Source organism: Oncorhynchus tshawytscha, linkage group LG07 (genome assembly GCF_018296145.1).
Source record: "Oncorhynchus tshawytscha isolate Ot180627B linkage group LG07, Otsh_v2.0, whole genome shotgun sequence".
Classification (NCBI taxonomy): domain Eukaryota; kingdom Metazoa; phylum Chordata; class Actinopteri; order Salmoniformes; family Salmonidae; genus Oncorhynchus; species Oncorhynchus tshawytscha.
This window is the reverse complement of record NC_056435.1, coordinates 61,024,294-61,051,203: the sequence shown is the minus strand read 5'-3', so window position 1 is coordinate 61,051,203 and position 26,910 is coordinate 61,024,294. Positions and strand designations below refer to the sequence as shown.

The 26,910-nt window shown below is 44.9% G+C and overlaps 1 protein-coding gene across 3 annotated transcripts in view; it reads right to left on the bottom strand.

The window, feature by feature from the left end:
- Positions 1 to 26,910, bottom strand: part of LOC112246240 (vitamin D3 receptor B-like) — a 101,904-nt gene that overhangs the window by 6,155 nt on the left and 68,839 nt on the right. For 2 of the 3 annotated variants that reach the window (XM_042324769.1, XM_042324771.1), the window contains 7 exons: positions 24,873 to 25,003; positions 22,402 to 22,598; positions 20,828 to 20,927; positions 15,185 to 15,368; positions 10,728 to 10,879; positions 7,028 to 7,144; positions 5,252 to 5,496 (listed from right to left, as the gene is read on the bottom strand). In XM_042324769.1, the coding sequence (XP_042180703.1) occupies positions 5,252 to 5,496; positions 7,028 to 7,144; positions 10,728 to 10,879; positions 15,185 to 15,368; positions 20,828 to 20,927; positions 22,402 to 22,598; positions 24,873 to 25,003 (1,126 nt within the window). Of the gene's footprint in view, positions 1 to 5,242; positions 5,497 to 7,027; positions 7,145 to 10,727; positions 10,880 to 15,184; positions 15,369 to 20,827; positions 20,928 to 22,401; positions 22,599 to 24,872; positions 25,004 to 26,910 lie in introns of those variants that run through there. The other variant, XM_042324770.1, reaches the window with a different exon arrangement.

Here is a 26,910-nt window from a genome sequence, read left to right as displayed (position 1 = left end):
TGGGAATGTGATGAAAGAAATAAAAGCTGAAGTAAATCATTCTCTCTACTATTATTCTGACATTTCACATTCTTTAAATAAAGTGGTGATCCTGACTGACCTAAGACAGTGAATCTTTACCAGGATTAAATGTCAGGAATCGTGAAAAACTGAGTTTAAATGTATTTGGCCAAGGTGTATGTAAACTTCCGACTTCAACTGTATGTATGTATGTATGTATGTATGTATGTATGTATGTATGTATGTATGTATGTATGTATGTATGTATGTATGTATGTATGTATGTATGTATGTATGTATGTATGTATGTATGTATGTATGTATGTATGTATGTATGTATGTATGTATGTATGTATGTATGTATGTATGTATGTATGTATGTATGTATGTATGTGTCTTCTTTTACTGCTCTAGGGATATAATTATTGTTTGGACAACCATATTTACTATTATGTATTGATTTTTACCTTACATTTTTTCATTCTTTATGCGATGCGCAATGCAGAGAACACCGGAAGAAGAATTATAATTTAATTCCGTTAGTGAATTATTGTAATGTTTATGTGTCAATTAATCTCATAAGGGATGGGTTGCCAATAGGCGATTTGACACTATTTTTTTTTTTCTAAGGATGTAACCTAACAAAATGTTGAAAAAGGCAAGGGGTCTTTCCGAAGGCACTGTACATAGTGAAAATCAATACACAAAGAGCTACAGTGGGGAGAACAAGTATTTGATACACTGACGATTTTGCAGGTTTTCCTACTTACAAAGCATGCAGAGGTCTGTAATTGTTATCATAGGTACACTTCAACTGTGAGAGACGGAATCTAAAACAAAAATCCAGAAAATCACATTGTATGATTTTTAAGTAATTCATTTGCATTTTATTGCATGACATAAGTATTTGATCACCTACCAACCAGTAAGAATTCCGGCTCTCACAGACCTGTTAATTTTTCATTAAGAAGCCCTCCTGTTCTCCACTCATTACCTGTATTAACTGCACCTGTTTGAACTCGTTACCTGTATAAAAGACACCTGTCCACACACTCAATCAAACAGACTCCAACCTCTCCACAATGGCCAAGACCAGAGAGCTGTGTAAGGACGGAGTAGGTTACATTTAGAAAGTAGCCCCATCAATACGAGGGACATTTCTTTAGAACAGGTGATAGGACATTCATTGTGGTCAACAGGTTCCCCCTAAAGACTATCGTATCCATGGCCTTTAAGTACTCTGTAGAGTAGACTAAATAGTTAATAATAATGGATTGGATTTAAGCGCAGCCAACATGTTGCACCCACTTCGGTGTCCTTATCACACAAGGCTCTTGTATGGACAAGGGAATGAGATGATTGAAAGCATAGGAGTCGGTTCTACTCTATACATGTCTAATAGAATATCTGAGCTATAGAAATACACATTCTAAATATATAAACTGTGTATCTCCATCCCCATCAATACGAAGGACATTTCTTTAAACTAGCTTTGTTTGTTTTTCTCTCCCTCCATATGGCTTATATTAGAGAGCAGCACTGTATATTTAGCTTGTAGAACATCCTCATTCTCCCAAATGATTAACCAAAGATGTCAAACGTCCAACAACGACACAACCTTAGTCAATAGGTTCATTAATTTGATTTGGAGATTAGGCCACTAGGCATTGCCAATCACTCACTCGTCCCCACCTAAACATATATAGATCCATCTTTATATACTTAACAAAAATATAAAAACAACGTGTTAAAGTGTTGGTCCCATGTTTTATGAGTAAAATAAATAATCCCAGAAATGTTCCATAGGCAAAAAAAGCTTATTTCTCTCAAATTCTGTGCACAAATTTGTTTACATCCCCGTTAGTGAGCATTTCTCCCTTGCCAAGATCATCCATCCACCTGACTGGTGTGGCATATGAAGAAGCTGATTAAACAGCCTGATGAGGAGTATTTCTGTCTGTAATAAAGCCATTTTGTGGCTGGGCCTGGCTCCCTAGTGTGTGGGCTTGTCTTCCAGGTGGGCGGGCCTATGCCCTCCCAGGCCCACCCATGGCTGCACCAATGCCCAGTCAGTTGAAAAGCATATTTTAGGGCCTAATTTATTGATTTAAATTGTTATGATTTCCTTATACGTAACTCAGTAAAATCTTTGAAATTGTTGCATGTTGCATGCGTTTATATTTTTGTTCAGTATATATAGAAAGTTGAGAAAGCATAGTGTTTCAGAGAGAGAAAGTAAAAATAAGTCGTAAAACACAGTCATCAATGTCATGTTGTTTGCATATATAATCCAAGAATTTCCTTACTAAGAGTTAGTAGTAGTAATACCTACACTCACCGGCTAATTCATTAGGTACACCACCTAGCTCCCACAGACAGTGGTCACATGGCCGTGGCTTGCTATATAAAGCTGGCAGACAGGCATCGAGGCATTCAGTTACTGTTCCATTGAATGTTAAAATGAGTGACCTAAGTGACTTTGAGTGTGGTATTGTTTAACTTTATTTAACTAAGCAAGTCAGTTAAGAACAAATTCTTATTTTCAATGACGGCCTATGAACAGTGGGTTAACTGCCTGTTCAGTGGCAGAACGACAGATTTGTACCTTGTCAGCTCGGGGGTTTGAACTTGCAACCTTTCGGTTACTAGTCCAACGCTCTAACCACTAGGCTACCCTGCCATTGGCTACCCTGATTGTTGGAGCCAGGCACGCCGGATCCAGTATCTCAGAAATTGCCACCCTCCTGGGCTTTTCATGCACGACAGTGTCTAGGCTTTTACAGAGAATGGTGTGACAAACATAAAACATCCAGTCATCAGCAGTCCCGTTGGCAAAAACAACTCAGTCGAAAGAGAGGTTGAAAGAGAATGGCAAGAATCGTGCAAGCTAACAGGCGGGCCACAAACAGACAAATAACAGTGCAGTACAACAGTGGTGTGCAGAACGGCATCGCGGAAAGCACAATTCGTCAATCCTTGTCACAGATGAGCTATTGCAGCAGTCGACCACACCGGGTTCCACTCCTATCAGCTAAGAACAAGAAGAAGCGGCTCCAGTGGGCACGTGGTCACCAACACTGGACAATTGAAGAGTGGAAAAAGATCGCTAGGAACATGACAGTGAGTTGGCCTGCACAGCCCCCAGACCTCAACCCAATAGAGCATCTTTGGAACGGGCTGCTCTCACAAATCTGCAGCAACTGCGTGATTCCATCGCGTCAGCATGGACCAACATCGCTGTGGAACGTTTCCGACAACTTGTAGCATGCCCCAAATAATTCAAACTGTTCTGGAGGCAAAGAGGGGTACTAGATGGGTGTACCTAATAAACTGTGTATGTAGCCCTATGTACAGCTGCGGTTATTGTATTGATACATAGTATTTACAGGATGCAGCCACTGGAGGGCTGCGCAGCATACAACATCAAACCGGAGGACTCGGACATGTCAAAAAACAAAACAGAAAACGGTCCATCCGAGTCCTCAAGACATTCTTTTCAAATAATTCCACATCACAGTCGGAAATTAAAGGAGTGAAATATGTGGAGAGATTGAGAACAAGCAGCTTTGAAACACTCCACGTACTAAAAACTGTAGTCTACATATGAGGGAAAAAATGAACAATTCATGTCATTGTTTTAAGATGCTGTCCAGATTACTCACAGGGATTGTGGCTATAAGACGTAGCCAGTAGAGTAACCGGCCTAACTATGCATTTCCAATCACATTTTGGCATTGTAGCCCTTTGAAAACGGTGATAAAACTTAAACATAGACATACTTTAATAGATACACTTGAGTACAGGTGGTCTAATAGTGTTTGGGATACATAGAATTTGCAGCTACATTTATTTGCAGCTATCATAATTCTTCCCCCGCCCCTTCTCCAAGAAACAAAGAAACTAACCAACCAGAGCTCTGGCTTGGTTTGATTGACAGCTTGCTTTAGTGGCTAAACAACCACAGCCCCCCACAAACTACTCCACAACCAAACTACTTTCGGGTTACAGAAAATATTCTGTATGCTGTATAGTGTATACGTTTCCTTCATCAATTCCTAGATGATAGCACAAATGGTGAAAAGTGTGCTCATAGAAGGCATCACAAGGCGACACTCGTAGCAGACCGGAAGCTTTGAGAACATAGACAATGGGCGCATTCGACATTGCAGCCGTCTTCAAATGAAGTCATGATCGACTGATCTACAAATCACCTTGCGTCATAAATAACTACTCAATATTATTTGTAGATCAGTCAGTCACAATTTACCCATGTTCACTCTTTCGATGCTCTCGAACACGGCCAATACCTTTGGCAGAGATGAATGGGAGCGTGTTTTGTGGCGTATATGTACACACACACACTTGCCCTTGAGGAAAGCGATTGAGCAGAATAACAAGAGGAACAAATGGAGAAGCAAATGGAAATGCTTTACTGGTACTGTTCTTGCCCTTGTGACGCTCTAGCATCAAATAGCTATCCTGGATTTAAATGTCCTCATGCATTTTTAAGGATCTATGCAGTGTATTTGTGAACAGAAAGGTATTTGTGAATACAAAAACAAAACAAAATCAGAGGTAGCTCCAACGTAATGACTGACTGTATTAGTGAGTAAGTAGGCTTGTGTGACTGTGTGTAATCATACACTGCCATGCATAAAGCAGCACTTGCATGACACGCACAAAAAGCACACAATGCACTGTATATACCGGTATACAAGATGCAATACTGTTTTTATGTAAAATATAAGCAGAATTTCCATGTATGTATGGTTCTGAAGTAAATTCTGCTGTTTGTATCATTCAATTGCCATCACGTTGCATGTGCCAGTCAACAGCTGGAACATGTACCCAGTCTCAGGTCGCTGCGTCTGACCTACCGAAGGTACACACACACACACACACACACACACACACACACACACACACACACACACACACACACACACACACACACACACACACACACACACACACACACACACACACGGCAGGGCAGGGCAGGGGAATTCCTAACACATACACTTCCATATCCCCCTTGCACCCAACCATCCACCGACCCCCCCAACCCCCACACCATCTCCCTCCCTCAATCTCTCCTCACGAACTAACACTCACACCATCCATAACACGTCTAACCACGTTCCTATAGCTCCCACCTCATACCCTCCTCCCACCCCTCCTATGACCTTTCGTCCACCTCTCCACCTCCATGAAAGGTCAAAGATCACCAAAATGTGTTAATTTAGGAGACCTCGCTGCCGAACACCTCCAGCACCAGCGGGGTGAGCTGCATGCTGTGCTCTGGCTGGAAGGACAGCGAGCGGTACTGCTTGGAGTGCTCCTCGTTCAGGCTGCGCAGGTCCGCCAGCTTCTGGATCATCCTAGCGTACACCAGGCGGCCGCCCGGGTGGTGCAGCCGAATGTAGGCCTGCAGCGTCTCCGACAGACGGTCCTGCAGTGCCTCGATGCGCCCGTGGTCCTGCACGCCAGGACGGTCTGCAGGGAGGGAGACACAGATGTTAAAACGTTATGTCTCATCTCCAGCACCACAGTGTCTATTATGTGAATGGAGGGAGGACATAGGCGGTAAGACTTCAAAGGGACACTTCATCCCTTTTGAACGTCATATTCATAATCTCCAGCACCATACAAGACAGCGTTTACATTTGAAGGAAGGGAGTAGACATGGCTGGTAAGACTTGACAAGACAGTGTTTACATTTGAAGGAAGGGAGTAGACATGGCTGGTAAGACTTGACAAGACAGTGTTTACATTTGAAGGAAGGGAGTAAACATGGCTGGTAAGACTTGACAAGACAGTGTTTACATTTGAAGGAAGGGAGTAGACATGGCTGGTAAGACTTGACAAGACAGTATTTACATTTGAAGGAAGGGAGTAAACATGGCTGGTAAGACTTGACAAGACAGTGTTTACATTTGAAGGAAGGGAGTAGACATGGCTGGTAAGACTTGACAAGACAGTGTTTACATTTGAAGGAAGGGAGTAAACATGGCTGGTAAGACTTGACAAGACAGTGTTTACATTTGAAGGAAGGGAGTAAACATGGCTGGTAAGACTTGACAAGACAGTGTTTACATTTGAAGGAAGGGAGTAAACATGGCTGGTAAGACTTGACAAGACAGTGTTTACATTTGAAGGAAGGGAGTAGACATGGCTGGTAAGACTTGACAAGACAGTGTTTACATTTGAAGGAAGGGAGTAAACATGGCTGGTAAGACTTGACAAGACAGTGTTTACATTTGAAGGAAGGGAGTAGACATGGCTGGTAAGACTTGACAAGACAGTGTTTACATTTGAAGGAAGGGAGTAGACATGGCTGGTAAGACTTGACAAGACAGTGTTTACATTTGAAGGAAGGGAGTAAACATGGCTGGTAAGACTTGACAAGACAGTGTTTACATTTGAAGGAAGGGAGTAAACATGGCTGGTAAGACTTGACAAGACAGTGTTTACATTTGAAGGAAGGGAGTAAACATGGCTGGTAAGACTTGACAAGACAGTGTTTATATTTGAAGGAAGGGAGTAGACATGGCTGGTAAGACTTTAAAGCCCATAGCCATGAGAAAAAGTGTGTGTTATCCTTATACCTAAAACTAAGCATATGTTTGGTTTCATGACAAAATACATCAATTAGGCTAATATTATGTCACGTACAAAAACAGACATGCCATACTTGAATGTAGATTTTAGCCAACGGTAAATGGGAAATCTACATACACACAAATGTTCAAAATCGATTCATACCATGTCATGTACAAACACAGGCACGCCATGCATGTATACGCACACATTATCATCAACCCCACTGACGAAAATAAATGGACAAGATACACACTCACACACACATGCGTAAGCAGCCACTGAGACTGGAGTGTCGACTTCAGTACAGACACACAAGAACACTCACACACATTTTAACAGTCCACCACAAGAGAACTGATCCTCACATAAACAATTCATGACACACACACACACACACACACACACACACACACACAGTGTGTACCTGGGGAGAGGAGGCAGATGGCCATGAGTAGCACATGTTCCTCCTCATGGAGGTTGAGTTTCTTAAGGCCCACCTGGAATTTAACCAGGGGCTCCAGCAGCTCCAGAGTGTGGCCCGCTGCAGGAGGCAACCCATACATACACACACAAATACACGTTGATCAGATCAGATAGTAATCACAATATATCTTTATATACTTGCCGAAACCTAAGGATGTGTGGTTTCACGAGATTAGACATGTATTCATATTATACTATGTACTGTACAGTGCCTTCAGAAAGAATTCAGACCCCTTGACTTTTTCCACATTTTGTTACGTTACAGCCTTATTCTAAAATTGATTAAATAAATAAAAATACTCAGCATTTATACACAACACCCCATGATGGCAAAGCGGGAAAAAGGTTTATAGATATACCTTATTTACATAAGTATTCAGACCCTTTGCCATGAGACTCGAAATTGAGCTCAGGTGCATCCTTGTTTCCATTGATCATCCTTGAAATGTTTCTACAACTTGATTGGAGTCCATCTCTGGTAAATTCAATTGATTGGACATGATTTGGAAAGGCACACACCTCTCTATATAAGGTCCCACAGTTGACAGTGCATGTCAGAGTACAAACCAAGCCATGAGGTCCAAGGAATTGTCAGTAGAGCTCCGAGACAGAAAAACATTTCTGCAGCATTGAAGGTCCCCAAGAACACAGTGGCCTCCCACATTCTTAAATGGAAGAAGTTTGGAACCACCAAGACTCTTCCTAGAGCTGGCCGCCTGGCCAAACTGAGCAATCGGGGGAGAAGGGCCTTGGTCAGGGAGGTGAACAAGAACCCGATGGTCACTCTAACAGAGCTCTAGAGTTCCTCTGTGGAGATGGGAGAACCTTCCAGATGAAAAACAATCTCTGCAGCACTCCACCAATCAGGCTTTTATTTTAGAGTGGTCAGACGGAAGCCACTCCTCAGTAAAAGGCTCAAGACAGCCCGCTTGGAATTTGCCAAAAGGCACCTCAGACCATGAGATACAAGATTCTCTGGCCTGAATGCCAAGCGTCACGCCTGGAGGAAACTTGACACCATCCCTACTGTGAAACATGGTGGTGGCAGCATCATACTGTGGGGATGTTTTTCAGTGGGAGGGACTAGGAGACTAGTCAGGATTGAGGCAAAGATTAATGGAGCAAAGTACAGAGAGATCCTGCTCCAGAGTGCTCAGGACCTCAGACTGGGGCGAAGGTTCACCTTCCAACAGGACAACGAACCTAAGCACACAGCCAAGACAAAGGAGGAGTGGCTTCAGGAAAAGCCTCTGAATGTCCTTGAGTGGCCCAGCCAGAGCCCGGACTTGAACACGATCGAACATCTCTGGAGAGACCTGAAAATAGCTGTGCATCAACGCTCCCCATCCAACCTGACAGAGCTTGAGAGGATCTGCAGAGAAGAATGGGAGCAACTCCCCAAATACAGGTGTCCAAACTTGTAGCGTCATACCCAAGAAGACTAGTCTGTAATCGCTGCCAAAGGTGCTTCAAGAAAGTATTGAGTAAAGGGTCTGAATACTTATGTAAATGTGATATTGCGGGGGGGTTCATAAATTTGAACAACAATTCTAAAAATCTGTTTTTGCTTTGTCATTATGGGGTATTGTGTGTAGATTGATGAGGGAAAAAACTATTTAATCAATTTTAGAATAAGGCTGTAACATAACAACATGTGGAAAAAGTCAAGGGGTCTGAATACTTTCTGAAGGCACTGTATATCATGTGTGTGATATATCATATGTCTATGTATACGAAAAGTGATTGTTATCAGCTAACAGTGATTGTTATCAGCTAACAGTGATTATTTTAAGCTAACAGTGATTGTTATCAGCTAACAGTGATTATTTTAAGCTAACAGTGATTGTTATCAGCTAACAGTGATTATTTTAAGCTAACAGTGATTGTTATCAGCTAACAGTGATTATTTTAAGCTAACAGTGATTGTTATCAGCTAACAGTGATTGTTATCAGCTAACAGTGATTACTTTAAGCTAACAGTGATTGTTATCAGCTAACAGTGATTATTTTAAGCTAACAGTGATTGTTATCAGCTAACAGTGATTATTTTAAGCTAAGTGATTGTTATCAGCTAAGAATGATTGTTATCAGCTAACTGTGATTATTTTAAGCTAATAGTGATTGTTATCAGCTAACAGTGATTATTTTAAGCTAACAGTGATTGTTATCAGCTAACAGTGATTATTTTAAGCTAACAGTGATTGTTATCAGCTAACAGTGATTATTTTAAGCTAACAGTGATTGTTATCAGCTAAGAGTGATTGTTATCAGCTAACTGTGATTATTTTCAGCAAACAGTGATTGTCATCTCAGAGTAGGATCCAGGATCAGCTCTCTCATTCATTATGATTTAAACTGATCCTAAATCAGCACTCCTAGATGATGGCAGGTAGGCTAGTGGTTAAGAGATTGGGTCAGTAACCCTAATTGCTCCTGTAAGTCTCTCTGGATAAGAGGGCCCGCTAAATGACTGTAATGCGAATGTGAATATAACAAGGGCCCAGCTAATTAATCACTGTTGATATATGGTTTCCCTAACTAAGCATTTGTGTGGTTTCATGAGATGAGAAATGTATTAACAGTAAATCATACATGATATAGCGTTATGGATGGAAACATATAGTTCTCTTTAGTTAGGTGTTAATTGATAGATAAAGAAACAGGCCTCCTGTTTGTAATTTCTGGATCATAAACACCTTTTTACATTTGTTATGATCCAGAAACTGGAAAGGAGGCTGCTAACTTCACAACCAAAAGGTATGCTTATGTGTTATCAATTGTTTAATTGGTAACTATTGATCATCTCTATTTGAAGAGTTTATTTCCAAAACCCTATATATACATTTTCTGAAATGTTTGTAATTTAGCTGTTATTGTTTAAAGAACTTATGAAAGAGATTGGAGTGTTTTTGCATCATATAATGCAAAACGCAGTGGCTGTATTTCTTTATTCTGAAAGTTATATATCATGAAAACTTGATTGCTGACATACAAAACATTTTGGGAATATATCAACAATGGACTAACGAAACAAATACCAAAAGATAATAAAATAATAATAATTAATATTGATTTCACATAGTCAACTAATCCTCAAGCTTTGATCATTTGAATCAGCTGTGAAGTGTTAGGGCAAAAAACAAAAGTCGCACACATTGGGGTCCCCAGGACTGAGATTGGGGAACGCTGCACTAGATGCTTTGTGAGAGAGTCTAGGTCAGGAGTGATATTCTTTGGTTGATCTGTAAAAATACCCTGGGCTTGTTTGAAAAGCAAATGAAAGCCTTGGGGGTCTGTGGATGGGTCCGACTGGCTCTGCTGCTCAAGTGTCTTAGCGTTTTAGAGTACGTACTCCTAGTTGGAAAAGGTGTATCTGTGTGTGTTGTGTGTATGCACCTGTATGTGTTATCCTTTTCCACTCACCTTCAGCAACATCGATGGTTAGAAAGGGTGTGTGTGTTATCCTTTTCCACTCACCTTCAGCAACATCGATGGTTAGAAAGGGTGTGTGTGTTATCCTTTTCCACTCACCTTCAGCAACATCGATGGTTAGAAAGGGTGTGTGTGTTATCCTTTTCCACTCACCTTCAGCAACATCGATGGTTAGAAAGGGTGTGTGTGTTAGCCTGCCTCAGTCTTACCTTTAGTGACGTCGGTGACGCAGTACTTGAAGTCGGGCCCACCACAGCTCCAGGACATATCCTCCAGGTTGAAGGACTGGTTTGAGCGCAGCATGATCACCTCGATGGCGCTTGACTTGAGCAGGGCGATCTGGTCCTCAGGCGTCAGCTCCCTGGAAGGATTACAACCAGGGGTGTATTCATTAGTGTACACCGTAGCAAACAAAGCTAAACAAATGTTTCTCATTGGACAAGTTCAGGTAGTCCCCCTCCCTGTTTCAGTCTGTTTCTTCTGTTTGGTACTTAATGAACGTGGCCCAGAAAGATGGCCCCTATGAAAAGAAAGAAATCCCGTTTGACAGTGGCCATAAACAGTGGGTTTACGGTCCGGTTATGATCAGACAAAGGTTTAAAGGATGGGGTTGTAGATTTTTAAAATTAGACTGTTCAGTTACTATTTGATTGAACGTTAGAATGGGCAAAACTAGAGACCTAAGCAACTTTGAGTGTGGTATGATCGTAGGTGCCAAGCACCCTTGTTCCAGTATCTTAGAAATGTCGAGCCTGCTGGGATTTTCACGCACAACGGTGTCTAGGTTTTAGCGATAATGGTGCGACAAACAAAAAACATCCAGTCAGCGGCAGTCCTAGGGGCGAAAACAGTTAGTTGATGAAAGAGGTCGAAGGATAATGGCAAGAATCGTGCAAGCTAACAGGTGGGCCACAAAATACAGGAGCAGTACAAAAATGGTGTGCAGAATTGCATCTCGGAACACACAACTCGTCGGTCATTGTCAGGGATGGGCTATTGCAGCAGACGACCACACCCAGTTCAATTCATATCAGCTAAAAACAAGAAGAAGCGGCTCCAGTGGGCACATTGAGGAGGGGAAACACATTGCCTAGTCCGACGAATCCCGGTACCTGTTGCGTCATGCTGATGGCAGAGTCAGGATTTGGGGCAAGCAGCATGAGTCCATGACGCTATCCTGCCTGGTGTCAACAGTACAAGCTGGTGGTGGTGTAATGGTGTGGGGAGTGTGTTCCTGGCACAAGTTAGGTCCCTTGATCCCAAATGAGCAATGTTTGAATGCCACACCTTGTAGAATCCGTGCCCCGAAGAATTCAGGCTGTTCTGAAGGCAAAGGGGGGTCCGACCTGCTACTAGATGGTTGTACCTTATAAACTGGATACTGAGTGCATGTCGATTGGTTTGAGCACTTGTGTTGTGCAATCAAGATAAATAGTTGTCTGGGCTTTGTAAGGCACTGTATCTCACGCATGTACAGTCGTGGCCAAAAGTTTTGAGAATGACACAAATATTAATTTTAACAAAGTCTGCTGCCTCAGTTTGTATGATGGCAATTTGCATATACTCCAGAATGTTATGAAGAGTGATCAGATGGATTGCAATGAATTGCAAAGTCCCTCTTTGCCATGCAAATGAACTGAATCCCCCAAAAACATTTCCACTGCATTTCAGCCCTGCCACAAAAGGACCAGCTGACATCATGTCAGTGATTCTCTCGTTAACACAGGCGTGAGTGTTGACGAAGACGAGGCTGGAGATCACTCTGTCATGCTGATTGAGTTCTAATAACAGACTGGAAGCTTCAAAAGGAGGGTGGTGCTTGGAATCATTGTTCTTCCTCAGTCAATCATGGTTACCTGCAAGGTTACCTGAAACACGTGCCGTCATCATTGCTTTGCACAAAAAGAGCTTCACAGGCAAGGATATTGCTGCCAGTAAGATTGTACCTAAATCAACCCTTTATCGGATCATCAAGAACTTCAAGGAGAGCGGTTCAATTGTTGTGAAGAAGGCTTCACAACGTCTCCTAAACTTGATTCAGCTGCGGGATCGGGGCACCACCAGTACAGAGCATGCTCAGGAATGGTAGTAGGCAGGTGTGAGTGCATCTGCACGCACTGTGAGGCGAAGACTTTTGGAGGATGGCCTGGTGTCAAGAAGGGCAGCAAAGACGCCACTTATCTCCAGGAAAAACATCAGGGACAGACTGATATTCTGCAAAAGTTACAGGGATTGGACTGCTGAGGACTGGGGTAAAGTCATTTTCTCTGATGAATCCCCTTTCCGATTGTTTGGGGCATCTGGAAAAAAGCTTGTCCGGAGAAGACAAGGTGAGCGCTACCATCAGTCCTGTGTCATGACAACAGTAAAGCATCCTGAGACCATTCATGTGTGGGGTTGCTTCTCAGCCAAGGGAGTGGGCTCACTCACAATTTTGCCTAAGAACACAGCCATGAATAAAGAATGGTACCAACACATCCTCCGAAAGCAACTTCTCCCAACCATCCAGGAACAGTTTGGTGATGAACAATGCCTTTTCCAGCATGATGAAGCACCTAGCCATAAGGCAAAAGTGATAACTAAGTGGCTCGGGGAACAAAACATCGATATTTTGGGTCCATGGTCAGGAAACTCCCCAAACCTTAATCCCATTGAGAACTTGTGGTCAATCCTCAAGAGGCGGGTGGACAAACAAAAACCCACAAATTCTGACAAACTCCAAGCATTGATTATGACACTTATGAAATGCTTGTAATTATACTTCAGTATTCCATAGTAACATCTGACAAAAATATCTAAAGACACTGAAGCAGCAGACTTTGTGAAAATGTATATTTGTGTCATTCTCAAAACTTCTGGCCACGACTGTACACCCTCACACACACATACAATATTATGCACACACACACAAGCACACCACACACACACTTTGGGTGGTTTCAAAGCTTCGATATCAGATCATACATGTGTAAACACTCCAGAGTTAATCCGGTAGCATCCATCATCATCATCCCAAGAGAGAGGGGAGAAGGGAATGGTGATGGTCTGGAAAGACAAGTCATAGCTAGTCTGGACGTGCCCTATCCCTGGCCTCTGTGACACTGAGTGATGGCCCGTCGACAAACTCCACAAGAGTAAACACTGTACAACAACGGAGCCCTTACGTCCTGGGGCAAAAGAAAGCAATCAAAAAAGTTTCCCAAGAAACCTATCACATATCCAGCATGGCAAAAGTTCTGAGTTTCCAAGAAACTCTGTCATATCCCCACGGCAGGATTTACATGTCATACTGGTTACGGCTGATGTGGTGTGTTCAGTGGCCTTCCCTTCAGTGGCCTTCCCTTCAGTGGCCTTCCCTTCAGTGGCCTTCCCTTCAGTGGCCTTCCCTTCTGTGGCCTTCCCTTCTGTGGCCTTCCCTTCTGTGGCCTTCCCAGTGGCCTTCCCTTCAGTGGCCTTCCCTTCAGTGGCCTTCCCTTCTGTGGCCTCCCCTTCAGTGGCCTTCCCTTCAGTGGCCTTCCCTTCTGAAGAGATATTATAGCCCCTCAAGGGATAAAATACAGTTGTTTTGACTACATTGAATTGAAACATTTTGTTGTATTACTTCAGGGTAAACGTAATTATTTAATGACATACGATGATAACCTTTGACCTCGTCAACCAATCACATATTCGGTGTGATGTTAAAGGCACAAGCTTTAATTGCAACAGACTGCCTTTGCCACTTGGTACTGGAGAAACATAACCACTCTCAAATGCATAAACGTAGCTATGGATGCAAGGACTAGTTTTAAACATATTTTGAAGCACGACAAAGACAGCAAAAACATAAACAATACAACTGAAGAATCAGTTGTAGTAAGACATTCAATATGTATATTTATTCTGAGAGAAGCAATTACTATATAATGGCTATATAATTGTGCAGCACTGACAAGCCTCAATGCTCTTCTCCGATCAGAAGACCTACATGAACATTACTAACAATGCCTGACCATATCCTCGACCTTACTTTGCCACTTTACTCTGTCAAACATCAATCTTTATGACATATCATCTGATGATAATAAAAGATAACAGAAATAATTGCATGTGTAGGCACACTTGTCCTTCTGTGAAGGAACACTCAGACTCTTAACACTTAAACTGCTGGGCCTCGCTACCCCCCTGTACTCCATTAATGAGCAGCCATTTTGACTGCAACATAAATGTATTTCAAAGAACACAATAGTATTTTCATTAGTGTATGTTACTGTAATCCATCTGCTGCCGTGTGCTCAGGTTATTCTGCCGTGTGCAAAGGTTATTCTTGGAAAAAGTGTACTTTGAAGGCCCACACAAACACACACACACACATGCAGGCCCGCACAAACACACGCACACACACACACACACACACACACACATGCAGGCCCGCACAAACACACACACACACACACATGCAGGCCCGCACAAACACACACACACACACACACATGCAGGCCCACACAAACACACAAACATACACACACACACGCATGCATGCACACATTTTTGGTATTTAAATGTGCTGTAAATTCAGTTCAACACATTTAAAAATCACATACTTTAACTAAACACACACATACACCCTTTACCCTCCTCACCCCACCCATCCACACAAACCACCCATTAACCCACACACACTCACCTGAAACCGGGGATCATCTTAGCGAAACCAATGACCTTCTGGATGCTGTAGCTGACCAGGTCGGCCAGGTGGGGCAACATGGAGAGCTTGGAGCCGTCATCGTCGTTAGAGTCCGGGCTGCCACCGTGGTCCTTGTACATCATCAGCAGGTTACTGAAGTTCATCAGCTTAGTGTCCACAGACTCTATATGGAGGGAGGGAGGGAGGGAGGGAGAGAGTTAGAAACTCATAGGAGAAAAACAACATTCCCGTCAGATTAGTATCCATTGATTCTTCTGAAAAAGGGGAAAGGGAATGGAACACGGACAGAGAAGGCTAGGGAGTGAAAACATGGAGAGAGAGAGAGAAAAGGCTAGGGAGTGAAAACGTGGTAAGACAGAGAAGGCTAGGGAGTGAAAACATGGAGAGACAGAGAAGGCTAGGGAGTGAAAACATGGAGAGACAGAGAAGGCTAGGGAGTGAAAACATGGAGAGACAGAGAAGGCTAGGGAGTGAAAACATGGTGAGACAGAGAAGGCTAGGGAGTGAAAACATGGAGAGACAGAGAAGGCTAGGGAGTGAAAACATGGAGAGACAGAGAAGGCTAGGGAGTAGAAAAACATGGAGAGACAGAGAAGGCTAGGGAGTGAAAACATGGAGAGACAGAGAAGGCTAGGGAGTGAAAACATGGAGAGACAGAGAAGGCTAGGGAGTGAAAACATGGAGAGACAGAGAAGGCTAGGGAGTGAAAACATGGAGAGACAGAGAAGGCTAGGGAGTGAAAACATGGAGAGACAGAGAAGGCTAGGGAGTGAAAACATGGAGAGACAGAGAAGGCTAGGGAGTGAAAACATGGAGAGACAGAGAAGGCTAGGACAGAGAAGGCTGAAAACATGGAGAGACAGAGAAGGCTAGGGAGTGAAAACATGGAGAGACAGAGAAGGCTAGGGAGTGAAAACATGGAGAGACAGAGAAGGCTAGGGAGTGAAAACACATGGAGAGACAGAGAAGGCTAGGGAGTGAAAACATGGTGAGACAGAGAAGGCATGGAGAGACAGAGGCTAGAAAAACATGGAGAGACAGAGAAGGCTAGGGAGTGAAAACATGGAGAGACAGAGAAGGCTAGGGAGTGAAAACATGGAGAGACAGAGAAGGCTAGGGAGTGAAAACATGGAGAGACAGAGAAGGCTAGGGAGTGAAAACATGGAGAGACAGAGAAAAAGGCTAGGGAGTGAAAACATGGAGAGACAGAGAGGGAAAAACTAGGGAGACAGAAAACATGGGAGAGACAGAGAAGGCTAGGGAGTGAAAACATGGAGAGACAGAGAAGGCTAGGGAGTGAAAACATGGAGAGACAGAGAAGGCTAGGGAGTGAAAACATGGAGAGACAGAGAAAAAGGCTAGGGAGTGAAAACATGGAGAGACAGAGAAGGCTAGGGAGTGAAAACATGGAAGACAGAAAAGGCTAGGGAGTGAAAACATGGAGAGACAGAGAAGGCTAGGGAGTGAAAACATGGAAGAGACAGAGAAGGCTAGGGAGTGAAAACATGGAGAGACAGAGAAGGCTAGGGAGTGAAAACATGGAGAGACAGAGAAGGCTAGGGAGTGAAAACATGGTAAGACAGAGAAGGCTAGGGAGTGAAAACATGGAGAGACAGAGAAGGCTAGGGAGTGAAAACATGGAGAGACAGAGAAGGCTAGGGAGTGAAAACATGGAAGACAGACAGAAAACATGGAGAGACAAGGCTAGGGAGTGAAAACATGGAGAGACAGAGAAGGCTAGGGAGTGAAAACATGGAGAGACAGAGAAGGCTAGGGAGGAAAACATGGAGAGACAGAGAAGGCTAGGGAGTGAAAACATGGTAAGACAGAGAAGGCTAGGGAGTGAAAACATGGAGAGACAGAGAAGGCTAGGGAGTGAAAACATGGAGAGACAGAGAAGGCTAGGGAGTGAAAACATGGAGAGACAGAGAAGGTTCGGGAGTGAAAACATGGAGAGAGAGAAAAGGTTAGGGAGTGAAAACATGGAGAGACAGAGAAGGCTAGGGAGTGAAAACATGGAGAGACAGAGAAGGTTCGGGAGTGAAAACATGGAGAGAGAGAAAAGGTTAGGGAGTGAAAACATGGAGAGACAGAGAAGGCTAGGGAGTGAAAACATGGTAAGACAGAAAGGCTAGGGAGTGAAAACATGGTAAGACAGAGAAGGCTAGGGAGTGAAAACATGGTAAGACAGAGAAGGCTAGGGAGTGAAAACATGGTAAGACAGAGAAGGCTAGGGAGTGAAAACATGGTAAGACAGAGAAGGCTAGGGAGTGAAAACATGGTAAGACAGAGAAGGCTAGGGAGTGAAAACATGGAAGACAGAGAAGGCTAGGGAGTGAAAACATGGTAAGACAGAGAAGGCTAGGGAGGCTGAAAACATGGTAAGACAGAGAAGGCTAGAGTGAAAACATGGCAGAGGCTAGGGAGTGAAAACATGGTAAGACAGAGAAGGCTAGGGAGTGAAAACATGGTAAGACAGAGAAGGCTAGGGAGTGAAAACATGGAAGACAGAAAAGGCTAGGGAGTGAAAACATGGAAGACAGAAAAGGCTAGGGAGTGAAAACATGGTAAGACAGAGAAGGCTAGGGAGTGAAAACATGGAGAGACAGAGAAGGCTAGGGAGTGAAAACATGGAGAGACAGAGAAGGCTAGGGAGTGAAAACATGGAGAGACAGAGAGAAGGCTAGGGAGTGAAAACATGGAGTAAGACAGAAAGGCTAGGGAGTGAAAACATGGTAAGACAGAGAAGGCTAGGGAGTGAAAACATGGTAAGACAGAAAAGGCTAGGGAGTGAAAACATGGTAAGACAGAGAAGGCTAGGGAGTGAAAACATGGTAAGACAGAAAAGGCTAGGGAGTGAAAACATGGTAAGACAGAAAAGGCTAGGGAGTGAAAACATGGTAAGACAGAGAAGGCTAGGGAGTGAAAACATGGTAAGACAGAAAAGGCTAGGGAGTGAAAACATGGTAAGACAGAAAAGGCTAGGGAGTGAAAACATGGTAAGACAGAAAAGGCTAGGGAGGAGTGAGAAACATGGAGAGACAAACATGGTAAGACAGAGAAGGCTAGGGAGTGAAAACATGGAGAGACAGAGAAGGCTAGGGAGTGAAAACATGGAGAGACAGAGAAGGCTAGGGAGTGAAAACATGGAGAGAGAGAGAGAAAAGGCTAGGGAGTGAAAACATGGTAAGACAGAGAAAACATGGCTAGGGAGTGAAAACATGGAGAGACAGAGAAAAAGGTTAGGGAGTGAAAACATGGAGAGACAGAGAAGGCTAGGGAGTGAAAACATGGAGAGACAGAGAAGGCTAGGGAGTGAAAACATGGAGAGACAGAGAAGGCTAGGGAGTGAAAACATGGTGATACAGAGAAGGCTAGGGAGTGAAAACATGGAGAGACAGAGAAGGCTAGGGAGTGAAAACATGGAGAGACAGAGAAGGCTAGGGATTGAAAACATGGGGAGACAGAGAAGGCTAGGGAGTGAAAACATGAAGAGAGAGAGAAGGCTAGGGAGTGAAAACATGGGGAGACAGAGAAGGCTAGGGAGTGAAAACATGGAGAGACAGAGAAGGCTAGGGATTGAAAACATGGGGAGACAGAGAAGGCTAGGGAGTGAAAACATGGAGAGAGACAGAGAAGGCTAGGGAGTGAAAACATGGAGAGACAGAGAAGGCTAGGGAGTGAAAACATGGAGAGACAGAGAAGGCTAGGGAGTGAAAACATGGAGAGACAGAGAAGGCTAGGGAGTGAAAACATGGAGAGACAGAGAAGGCTAGGGATTGAAAACATGGGGAGACAGAGAAGGCTAGGGAGTGAAAACATGGAGAGAGAGAGAAGGCTAGGGAGTGAAAACATGGAGAGACAGGGAGAAAACATGGAGAGACAGCTAGGGAGTGAAAACATGGAGAGACAGAGAAGGCTAGGGAGTGAAAACATGGAGAGACAGAGAAGGCTAGGGAGTGAAAACATGGAGAGACAGAGAAGGCTAGAAAAACATGGAGAGACAGAGAAGGCTAGGGAGTGAAAACATGGAGAGACAGAGAAGGCTAGGGAGTGAAAACATGGAGAGACAGAGAAGGCTAGGGAGGAGAGACAGAGAAGGCTAGAAAACATGGAGAGACAGAGAAGGCTAGGGAGTGAAAACATGAAAACACAAGAAAGACATCCCTTTCGGTCAGAGACAAACTTACATGTGGTAAACCACACACACACACACACACACACACACACACACACACACACACACTTAAATCTAATGAATGACCAAGGTTTGTTCATGGAGGAAGAGATCACGATGACCGTCAAAAACAACTTAGATGAGAGAGAGAAATAAATAGTGAGAGAGAAAGAGAGGGAGAGAAAGAAAGAATGATAGAGAGACATGACGCAGGCTGGGAGGGCCGTGCCTCTCTGTGTGTTGGCTCCATTATGACTGGTTGTCTTAATGATCTCTTATTAACTCCTGGCAGACAGTGGTCTGAAAGGTCTGCAGGGGGTCCAGAGAAACCTCTGGGAATTCTGAGTAAAACAGCATGAAGGATTGATACACACACACAATCACACATACGAGTACAAAGGAAGCAGTCACTGATGGCAAATAACACCAATAAGTGTGAGATCTTTGTCATCCCCTCTCCTCTCTATGAGATCTCCTTCATCCCCTCCTCTCTATGAGATCTCCTTCATCCCCTCTCTGTGTGAGCTCCTTCATCCCCTCTCTGTGAGATCTCCTTCATCCCATCTCTGTGTGAGCTCCTTCATCTCGTCTCTGTGAGATCTCCTTCATCCCCTCTCTGTGAGATCTCATGCATCCCCCCTCTGTGATCTCATGCATCCTCCCTCTGTGAGATCTCCTTCATCCCCTCTCTGAGATCTCCTTCATCCCCTCTCTGTGAGATCTCCTTCATCCCCTCTCTGTGAGATCTCCTTCATCCCCTCTCTGTGTGAGCTCCTTCATCCCCTCTCTGTGAGATCTCCTTCATCCCATCTCTGTGTGAGCTCCTTCATCTCGTCTCTGTGAGATCTCCTTCATCCCCTCTCTGCGAGATGCATCCCCCTCTGTAAGATCTCCCTCCTCCCTCTGTGAGATCTCCTTCATCCCCTCTCTGTGATCTCCTTCATCCCCTCTCTGTGAGATCTCCTTCATCCCCTCTCTGTGTGATCTCCTTCATCCCCTCTCTGTGAGATCTCCTTCATCCCCTCTCTGTGAGATCTCCTTCATCCCCTCTCTGTGAGATCTCCTTCATCCCCTCTCCTCTCTATGAGATCTCCTTCATCCCCCTCTGTGAGATCTCCTTCATCCCCTCTATGTGTGTCAGCTTTACCCGTCGATTCTTAATTTCTCACATTTTGCACATTTTTCTGTCTATCTGTCTGTGTGTGCGTGTGTAACAGAGGTAAGAATGTGCCATAACACTCACTCCATAGCTAGCTTGAAATGGCGCTATCGAATTGGATCCTTTCCTATAAAACAACTATCGGTATGTTGTCAAGGAGGGCGGTCACCTGTGTTTGCGATCAGAGGACCACCGGTTTCGAGCCTAGTAAGGGGACAGGGACATTGGAGGAAGAGGAGCTGTTAGCAGCACACTGACGTCGGTTTCACTTGTGAGTGTGGTTTACCTGGAGAGTGGCTGAAGGAGTCAGATGAGGCATCAGACAGAGAGTGGAGAGAAGCAGCTCTGCTTGCACTGCGTGTCACTGGGCCTTCACGGACCGGAGGCTAAAGGAAAACAAACATGTAATATAATATATATAGTAATATATGCCATTTACAGATGTGGGATCTTAATTTGTTTGTTGGTAAGAATTGTCCTGCACAGCGGAAATGCAAACTTATAGTGTATTTGAGTATTAAAAAGGCTTCTGAAGCTTGAAATATCAGACTTGATTTTCCCTAATAAAAATTGTATCAACCCCTACAAAAAGAATCCTGGTGTTGCAAGTGCCATGCTATATCTACTGAGCCAGACAGGACCACGTGAACTCAATATAGTCTACATCATTACCATCGGACAATTAAATCCAGTGCTTCACACTTTGGGAGGAGTGTCACATCAGGGCCTATCACCATGAGGAACAACTGTCCTCCTTTAGGTGTCGGTGTGGGGAACTATTCATGTCTGACTCTTACAACTGTTTGTTTACTGCTGTGTTTGCCTTGTGGTTTGTGTATGTAATGTAAGAGGTGTGCTAAGATGTTCCTGTTCTAGGACAATAAACTTAAATCTAACTTTATGTACAGTACATACTTTAACTTCAAGTTCAGATATCCCATTGGACAAAGTGCACACACGTTAGGTGACAACGCAATCCAGTCTAAATTGAAACTAAAAGTTGAACTGATGCCTGTGCCCAGTTGGATTGAGTGGAGTATGTTACGGGCTTGGCACTGGTGTTACAGGGTGGAGACTGGTGTTACACAGTGAATACTGGTGTAACGGAGTAGAGACTGGTGTTACACAGTGAATACTGGTGTAACGGAATAGAGACTGGTGTTACACAGTGAATACTGGTGTAACGGAGTGGAGACTGGTGTTACACAGTGAATACTGGTGTAACGGAGTGGAGGCTGGTGTTACAGGGTAGAGACTGGTGCTACACAGTGAATACTGGTGTAACGGAGTGGAGACTGGTGTTACACAGTGAATACTGGTGTAACGGAGTGGAGACTGGTGTTACACAGTGAATACTGGTGTAACGGAGTGGAGGCTGGTGTTACAGGGTAGAGACTGGTGTTACACAGTGAATACTGGTGTAACGGAGTAGAGACTGGTGTTACACAGTGAATACTGGTGTAACAGAGTGGAGACTGGTGTTACACAGTGAATACTGGTGTAACGGAGTGGAGGCTGGTGTTACGGAGTGGAGGCTGGTGTTACAGGCTGGAGACTGGTGTTACACAGTGAATACTGGTGTAACGGAGTAGAGACTGGTGTTACACAGTGAATACTGGTGTAACGGAGTAGAGACTGGTGTCACACAGTGAATACTGGTGTAACGGAGTAGAGACTGGTGTTAGAAATTAGAGGTTGGTGTTACGGTGTGAACACTGGTGTATCGGAGTGGAGACTGGTGTTACAAATTGGAGGTTGGTGTTATGGAGTGAACACTGGTATTATAGAGTTGAATCTGGTGTAATGGAGTGGAGACCGGTGTTACTGAGTGGAAACTTGTGTAACGGAGTGGACACGGACCCTGAAGCGGTTGAAGTCGGAGTAGGAGTCGTCGTAGGTCTTGTGGTGTGCCTCCACCAGTGTGGCGATGACCTGGCTCTGGTCCTCGCTCAGCCGGGGTCGCTGCGCCTCCCTCTGCGCCTCCCGCTGCGCCTCCTCATCCTTCCTCCGTTGGATCAGATCTTTCTTCCGCTGCACCTCCTCATCTGTCAGAATGACTGGGAGGGAGCGAGAGACAGAGACAGAGACATAGAGAGAGAGAGAGAGAGAGAGAGAGAGAGAGACGGAGAGAGACGGAGAGAGACAGAGAGATACAGAGACAAAGAAAGAAAGAAAGAAAGAAAGAAAGAAAGAAAGAAAGAAAGAAAGAAAGAAAGAGTAGGATGAGAGAGAGGTTTAGAAAGAGAGTGATGAAGAGGGGGATTGAGCGGGAAGAGATCAGAGGTCAGAGAAAGAGATACGGAAAGACAAATATCAGGGTTAGAAAAAGGAGTAGAACGAGAGCAAGAGCTAGAGAGAGGGTTAAAGAAAGAGAAAATGTTTTATTGAATGAGCAGAAAGAAGGCTTCAGAGGAGGGAGAAACGCTAAAGAAAGAAGTGGTGCGACAGAGAGAAATGCAGATACCACACCCTGACTATTTCAGACTGAAATGATTGGTACATAGACAAAATAGAGATGTTAATGCTGATGCTGTGTGTGTGTGTTTGAACTAGCATATGTAAGTGTGTGTGGGTGTTTAAGAAAATTAGCATATTTAAGTTGTGTGTGTGTGTGTTTGAGAAAGTGAGGGTATTTAAGTTGTGTGTGTGTTTGAGAAAGTGAGCATATTTAAGTTGTGTGTGTGTGTGTGTGTGTGTGTTTGAGAAAGTGAGTGTATTTAAATGTGTGTGTGTCAGTGTGTGTACACAAGGCGCGAGCCAGTGTGTGTTCTACAACGTGACTAGGTTGCGCAGCGCATGCATCGTCCTGTCGTCAACACACAAAGCATTATCTCCACTCCGTTCCCCCTGTTGTTGTTCCAGCCACTGAATTAGCTCACACTCTGTTCCACACTAAAACAGATTGTTGTCATAGCAGCAGCAGCATAAGTGCACTGGCTCCTATTCATGTACGGTGTTGGGAGCACTGTGAATTCACTCTCTGGGAATTCACTGCTACAAATACACATTTCATGGGGAAAACAAAAGAACAACCAAACCTTCTATTAACAGACTGAACACAGAGTCCATTTGAAGTGTGGCGAAAACATCCGCAGGTCTCTAAAGTTCAAAAGGGAGCATAATGTACAGGCCCTCCCAGAATGCTCTAGTACTCCTGGTGGATGTTATAAACATTCTTATGAGGGAAATGACCTAGAAGGTCTTGACCGGGTCCAAATGCTTCTATAGGTAAATATGGTGTGTGCCCTGCTCTCTATGGGTACAAAAGAAGGGGCAGGGTTAGATCAGGGGTGTCAAACTCATTTTTCCCCAGATGCCCCATTCGGTCTTCAATGAGATCCGTGGTGCCGCACAAATAATTGGTTAGGTTTCCTCTGCGTTTAGTTTTTAACTCAAACTACCCGGGGGGCGGGATTAGACCCCCCCGCAGTCCGGATTGGACCCTCCCGCGGGCCGGATGTTTGACTCCTGGGTTAGACAGTGTTGTGATTCGAGTCCTGTTTGTTCAAAGGTCCGTGGGTTTTTTCTGTGTGTGTGTGTGTTTGTTTGTCATTGCTATTGGCAGGCTAATTTGTGTTTTAAAGCTGACACGTACTGACGTCTAATAACAAAGGAGTTATTTTGACTGAAATTCCATTTTCCTCCATGAGATGAATTATCTCCTGTTCTTATCAGTGTGCCATTACACCCCATTAACAGTTACCTAACAGTAGACTGATAGAAGATCATTTCTCTCTTTAGTGCTCTCTCTGCTCTTTTCAACACACACATCTTCCATGGTTCAAAACATCATTCAAAATTCAAGAGATCATTCCGACACTCATGGGAGAGAAATTAGTGTATTTCTTATTAAGAAGAGTTGCCTAACAATGGGATGAAAATACATTTCTCCCTGTAGTGAGACAAATGATATTTTCCTTTGTGTGTGCGTGATCATATTATGTGATCTTACACCTCTAATCATGTGTTTCTTAATCCTGGTCCTAGAACCAAGGGGTCTACACACCAGATTAGTATTAAACACCTGATTCTACTAAAAGGTTTAATGATGAGTTGATTGTTTAAATTAGGGGTGTAGTACTATGGCAAAAAATTAAATGTGCACCCCTTCGAGTGCCCTGGACCAGGATTAAAGTAACACTGATCTAGCCTGCAAGGCTATCCTCTGACAGTCAAAATGAAAAAGTATTTCTGACAGAAGAGTTGAGTGGGGCGACGTTGCCTCTAGGTACTGATCTAAGGCCAGTTTTGCATTGTTCCCCCTTAGTTGCTGACATTCGGATTTGGGGAAGGGGAACCTGATCCTACATCTGTGCAGAACGGACACTCACACTCCTTCATCATTCCGATGTCCACGCAGCGTTTGAGCCGGCAGGCCTGGCAGTGGCGGCGGTTGTCCTTGGTGATGGTGCAACTGCCGTTGAAAGGGCATGTGAAGCTAGCCTTACGCTTCATACTGCGTCTGTAGAGGGGGAGAGGAAAGAGAGAGAGTGGCGGTGGGGGGAGAGAAGTAGAAAGAGAGAGAGAGGCGGGGGGGAGAGAAGTAGAAAGAGAGAGAGGCGGCGGGGGAGAGAAGTAGAAAGAGAGAGAGGCGGCGGGGGAGAGAAGTAGAAAGAGAGAGAGAGGCGGTGGGGGGAGAGAAGTAGAAAGAGAGAGAGTGGCGGCGGGGGAGAGAAGTAGAAAGAGAGAGAGGCGGCGGGGGGGGAGAGAAGTAGAAAGAGAGAGAGGGCGGCGGGGGGAGAGAAGTAGAAAGAGAGAGAGAGGCGGGGGGGGAGAGAAGTAGAAAGAGAGAGAGGCGGGGGAGAGAAGTAGAAAGAGAGAGAGAGCGGCGGGGGAGAGAAGTAGAAAGAGAGAGAGAGGCGGTGGGGGAGAGAAGTAGAAAGAGAGAGAGGCGGTGGGGGAGAGAAGTAGAAAGAGAGAGAGGCGGTGGGGGAGAGAAGTAGAAAGAGAGAGAGGCGGTGGGGGAGAGAAGTAGAAAGAGAGAGAGTGGCGGCAGGGGGAGAGAAGTAGAAAGAGAGAGAGAGGCGGTGGGGGAGAGAAGTAGAAAGAGAGAGAGGTGGGGGGAGAGAAGTAGAAAGAGAGAGAGAGGCGGTGGGGAGAGAAGTAGAAAGAGAGAGAGGCGGTGGGGGGAGAGAAGTAGAAAGAGAGAGAGGCGGTGGGGGAGAGAAGTAGAAAGAGAGAGAGTGGCGGTGGGGGGAGAGAAGTAGAAAGAGAGAGAGGCGGTGGGGGAGAGAAGTAGAAAGAGAGAGAGGGCGGGGGGGAGAGAAGTAGAAAGAGAGAGAGGCGGTGGGGGAGAGAAGTAGAAAGAGAGAGAGGCGGTGGGGGAGAGAGTAGAAAGAGAGAGAGGCGGTGGGGGAGAGAAGTAGAAAGAGAGAGAGGCGGTGGGGGAGAGAAGTAGAAAGAGAGAGAGGCGGGGGGAGAGAAGTAGAAAGAGAGAGAGGCGGTGGGGGGAGAGAAGTAGAAAGAGAGAGAGGCGGTGGGGGGAGAGAGAAAGAGAGAGAGGCGGTGGGGGAGAGAAGTAGAAAGAGAGAGAGAGAGAGAGGCGGTGGGGAGAGAAGTAGAAAGAGAGAGGCGGTGGGGGGAGAGAAGTAGAAAGAGAGAGAGGGCGGTGGGGGAGAGAAGTAGAAAGAGAGAGAGAGGCGGTGGGGGGAGAGAAGTAGAAAGAGAGAGAGAGGTGGGGGAGAGAAGTAGAAAGAGAGAGAGGCGGGGGGGAGAGAAGTAGAAAGAGAGAGAGAGGCGGTGGGGGAGAGAAGTAGAAAGAGAGAGAGGGCGGTGGGGGAGAAGAGAAGTAGAAAGAGAGAGAGGCGGTGGGGAGAGAAGTAGAAAGAGAGAGAGGGGCGGTGGGGGAGAGAAGTAGAAAGAGAGAGAGGCGGCGGGGGAGAGAAGTAGAAAGAGAGAGAGGCGGTGGGGGAGAGAAGTAGAAAGAGAGAGAGAGGCGGGGGGAGAGAAGTAGAAAGAGAGAGAGGGCGGTGGGGGAGAGAAGTAGAAAGAGAGAGAGTGGCGGTGGGGGAGAGAAGTAGAAAGAGAGAGAGAGGGGCGGGGGAGAGAAGTAGAAAGAGAGAGAGGCGGTGGGGGAGAGAAGTAGAAAGAGAGAGAGTGGCGGTGGGGGAGAGAAGTAGAAAGAGAGAGAGGCGGTGGGGGGAGAGAAGGAAAGAGAGAGAGAGGCGGTGGGGGAGAGAAGTAGAAAGAGAGAGAGGCGGTGGGGGGGAGAGAAGTAGAAAGAGAGAGAGGCGGTGGGGGAGAGAAGTAGAAAGAGAGAGAGAGAAAGAGAGAGAGGGCGGGGGGGAGAGAAGTAGAAAGAGAGAGAGGCGGTGGGGGGGAGAGAAGTAGAAAGAGAGAGAGGCGGTGGGGGAGAGAAGTAGAAAGAGA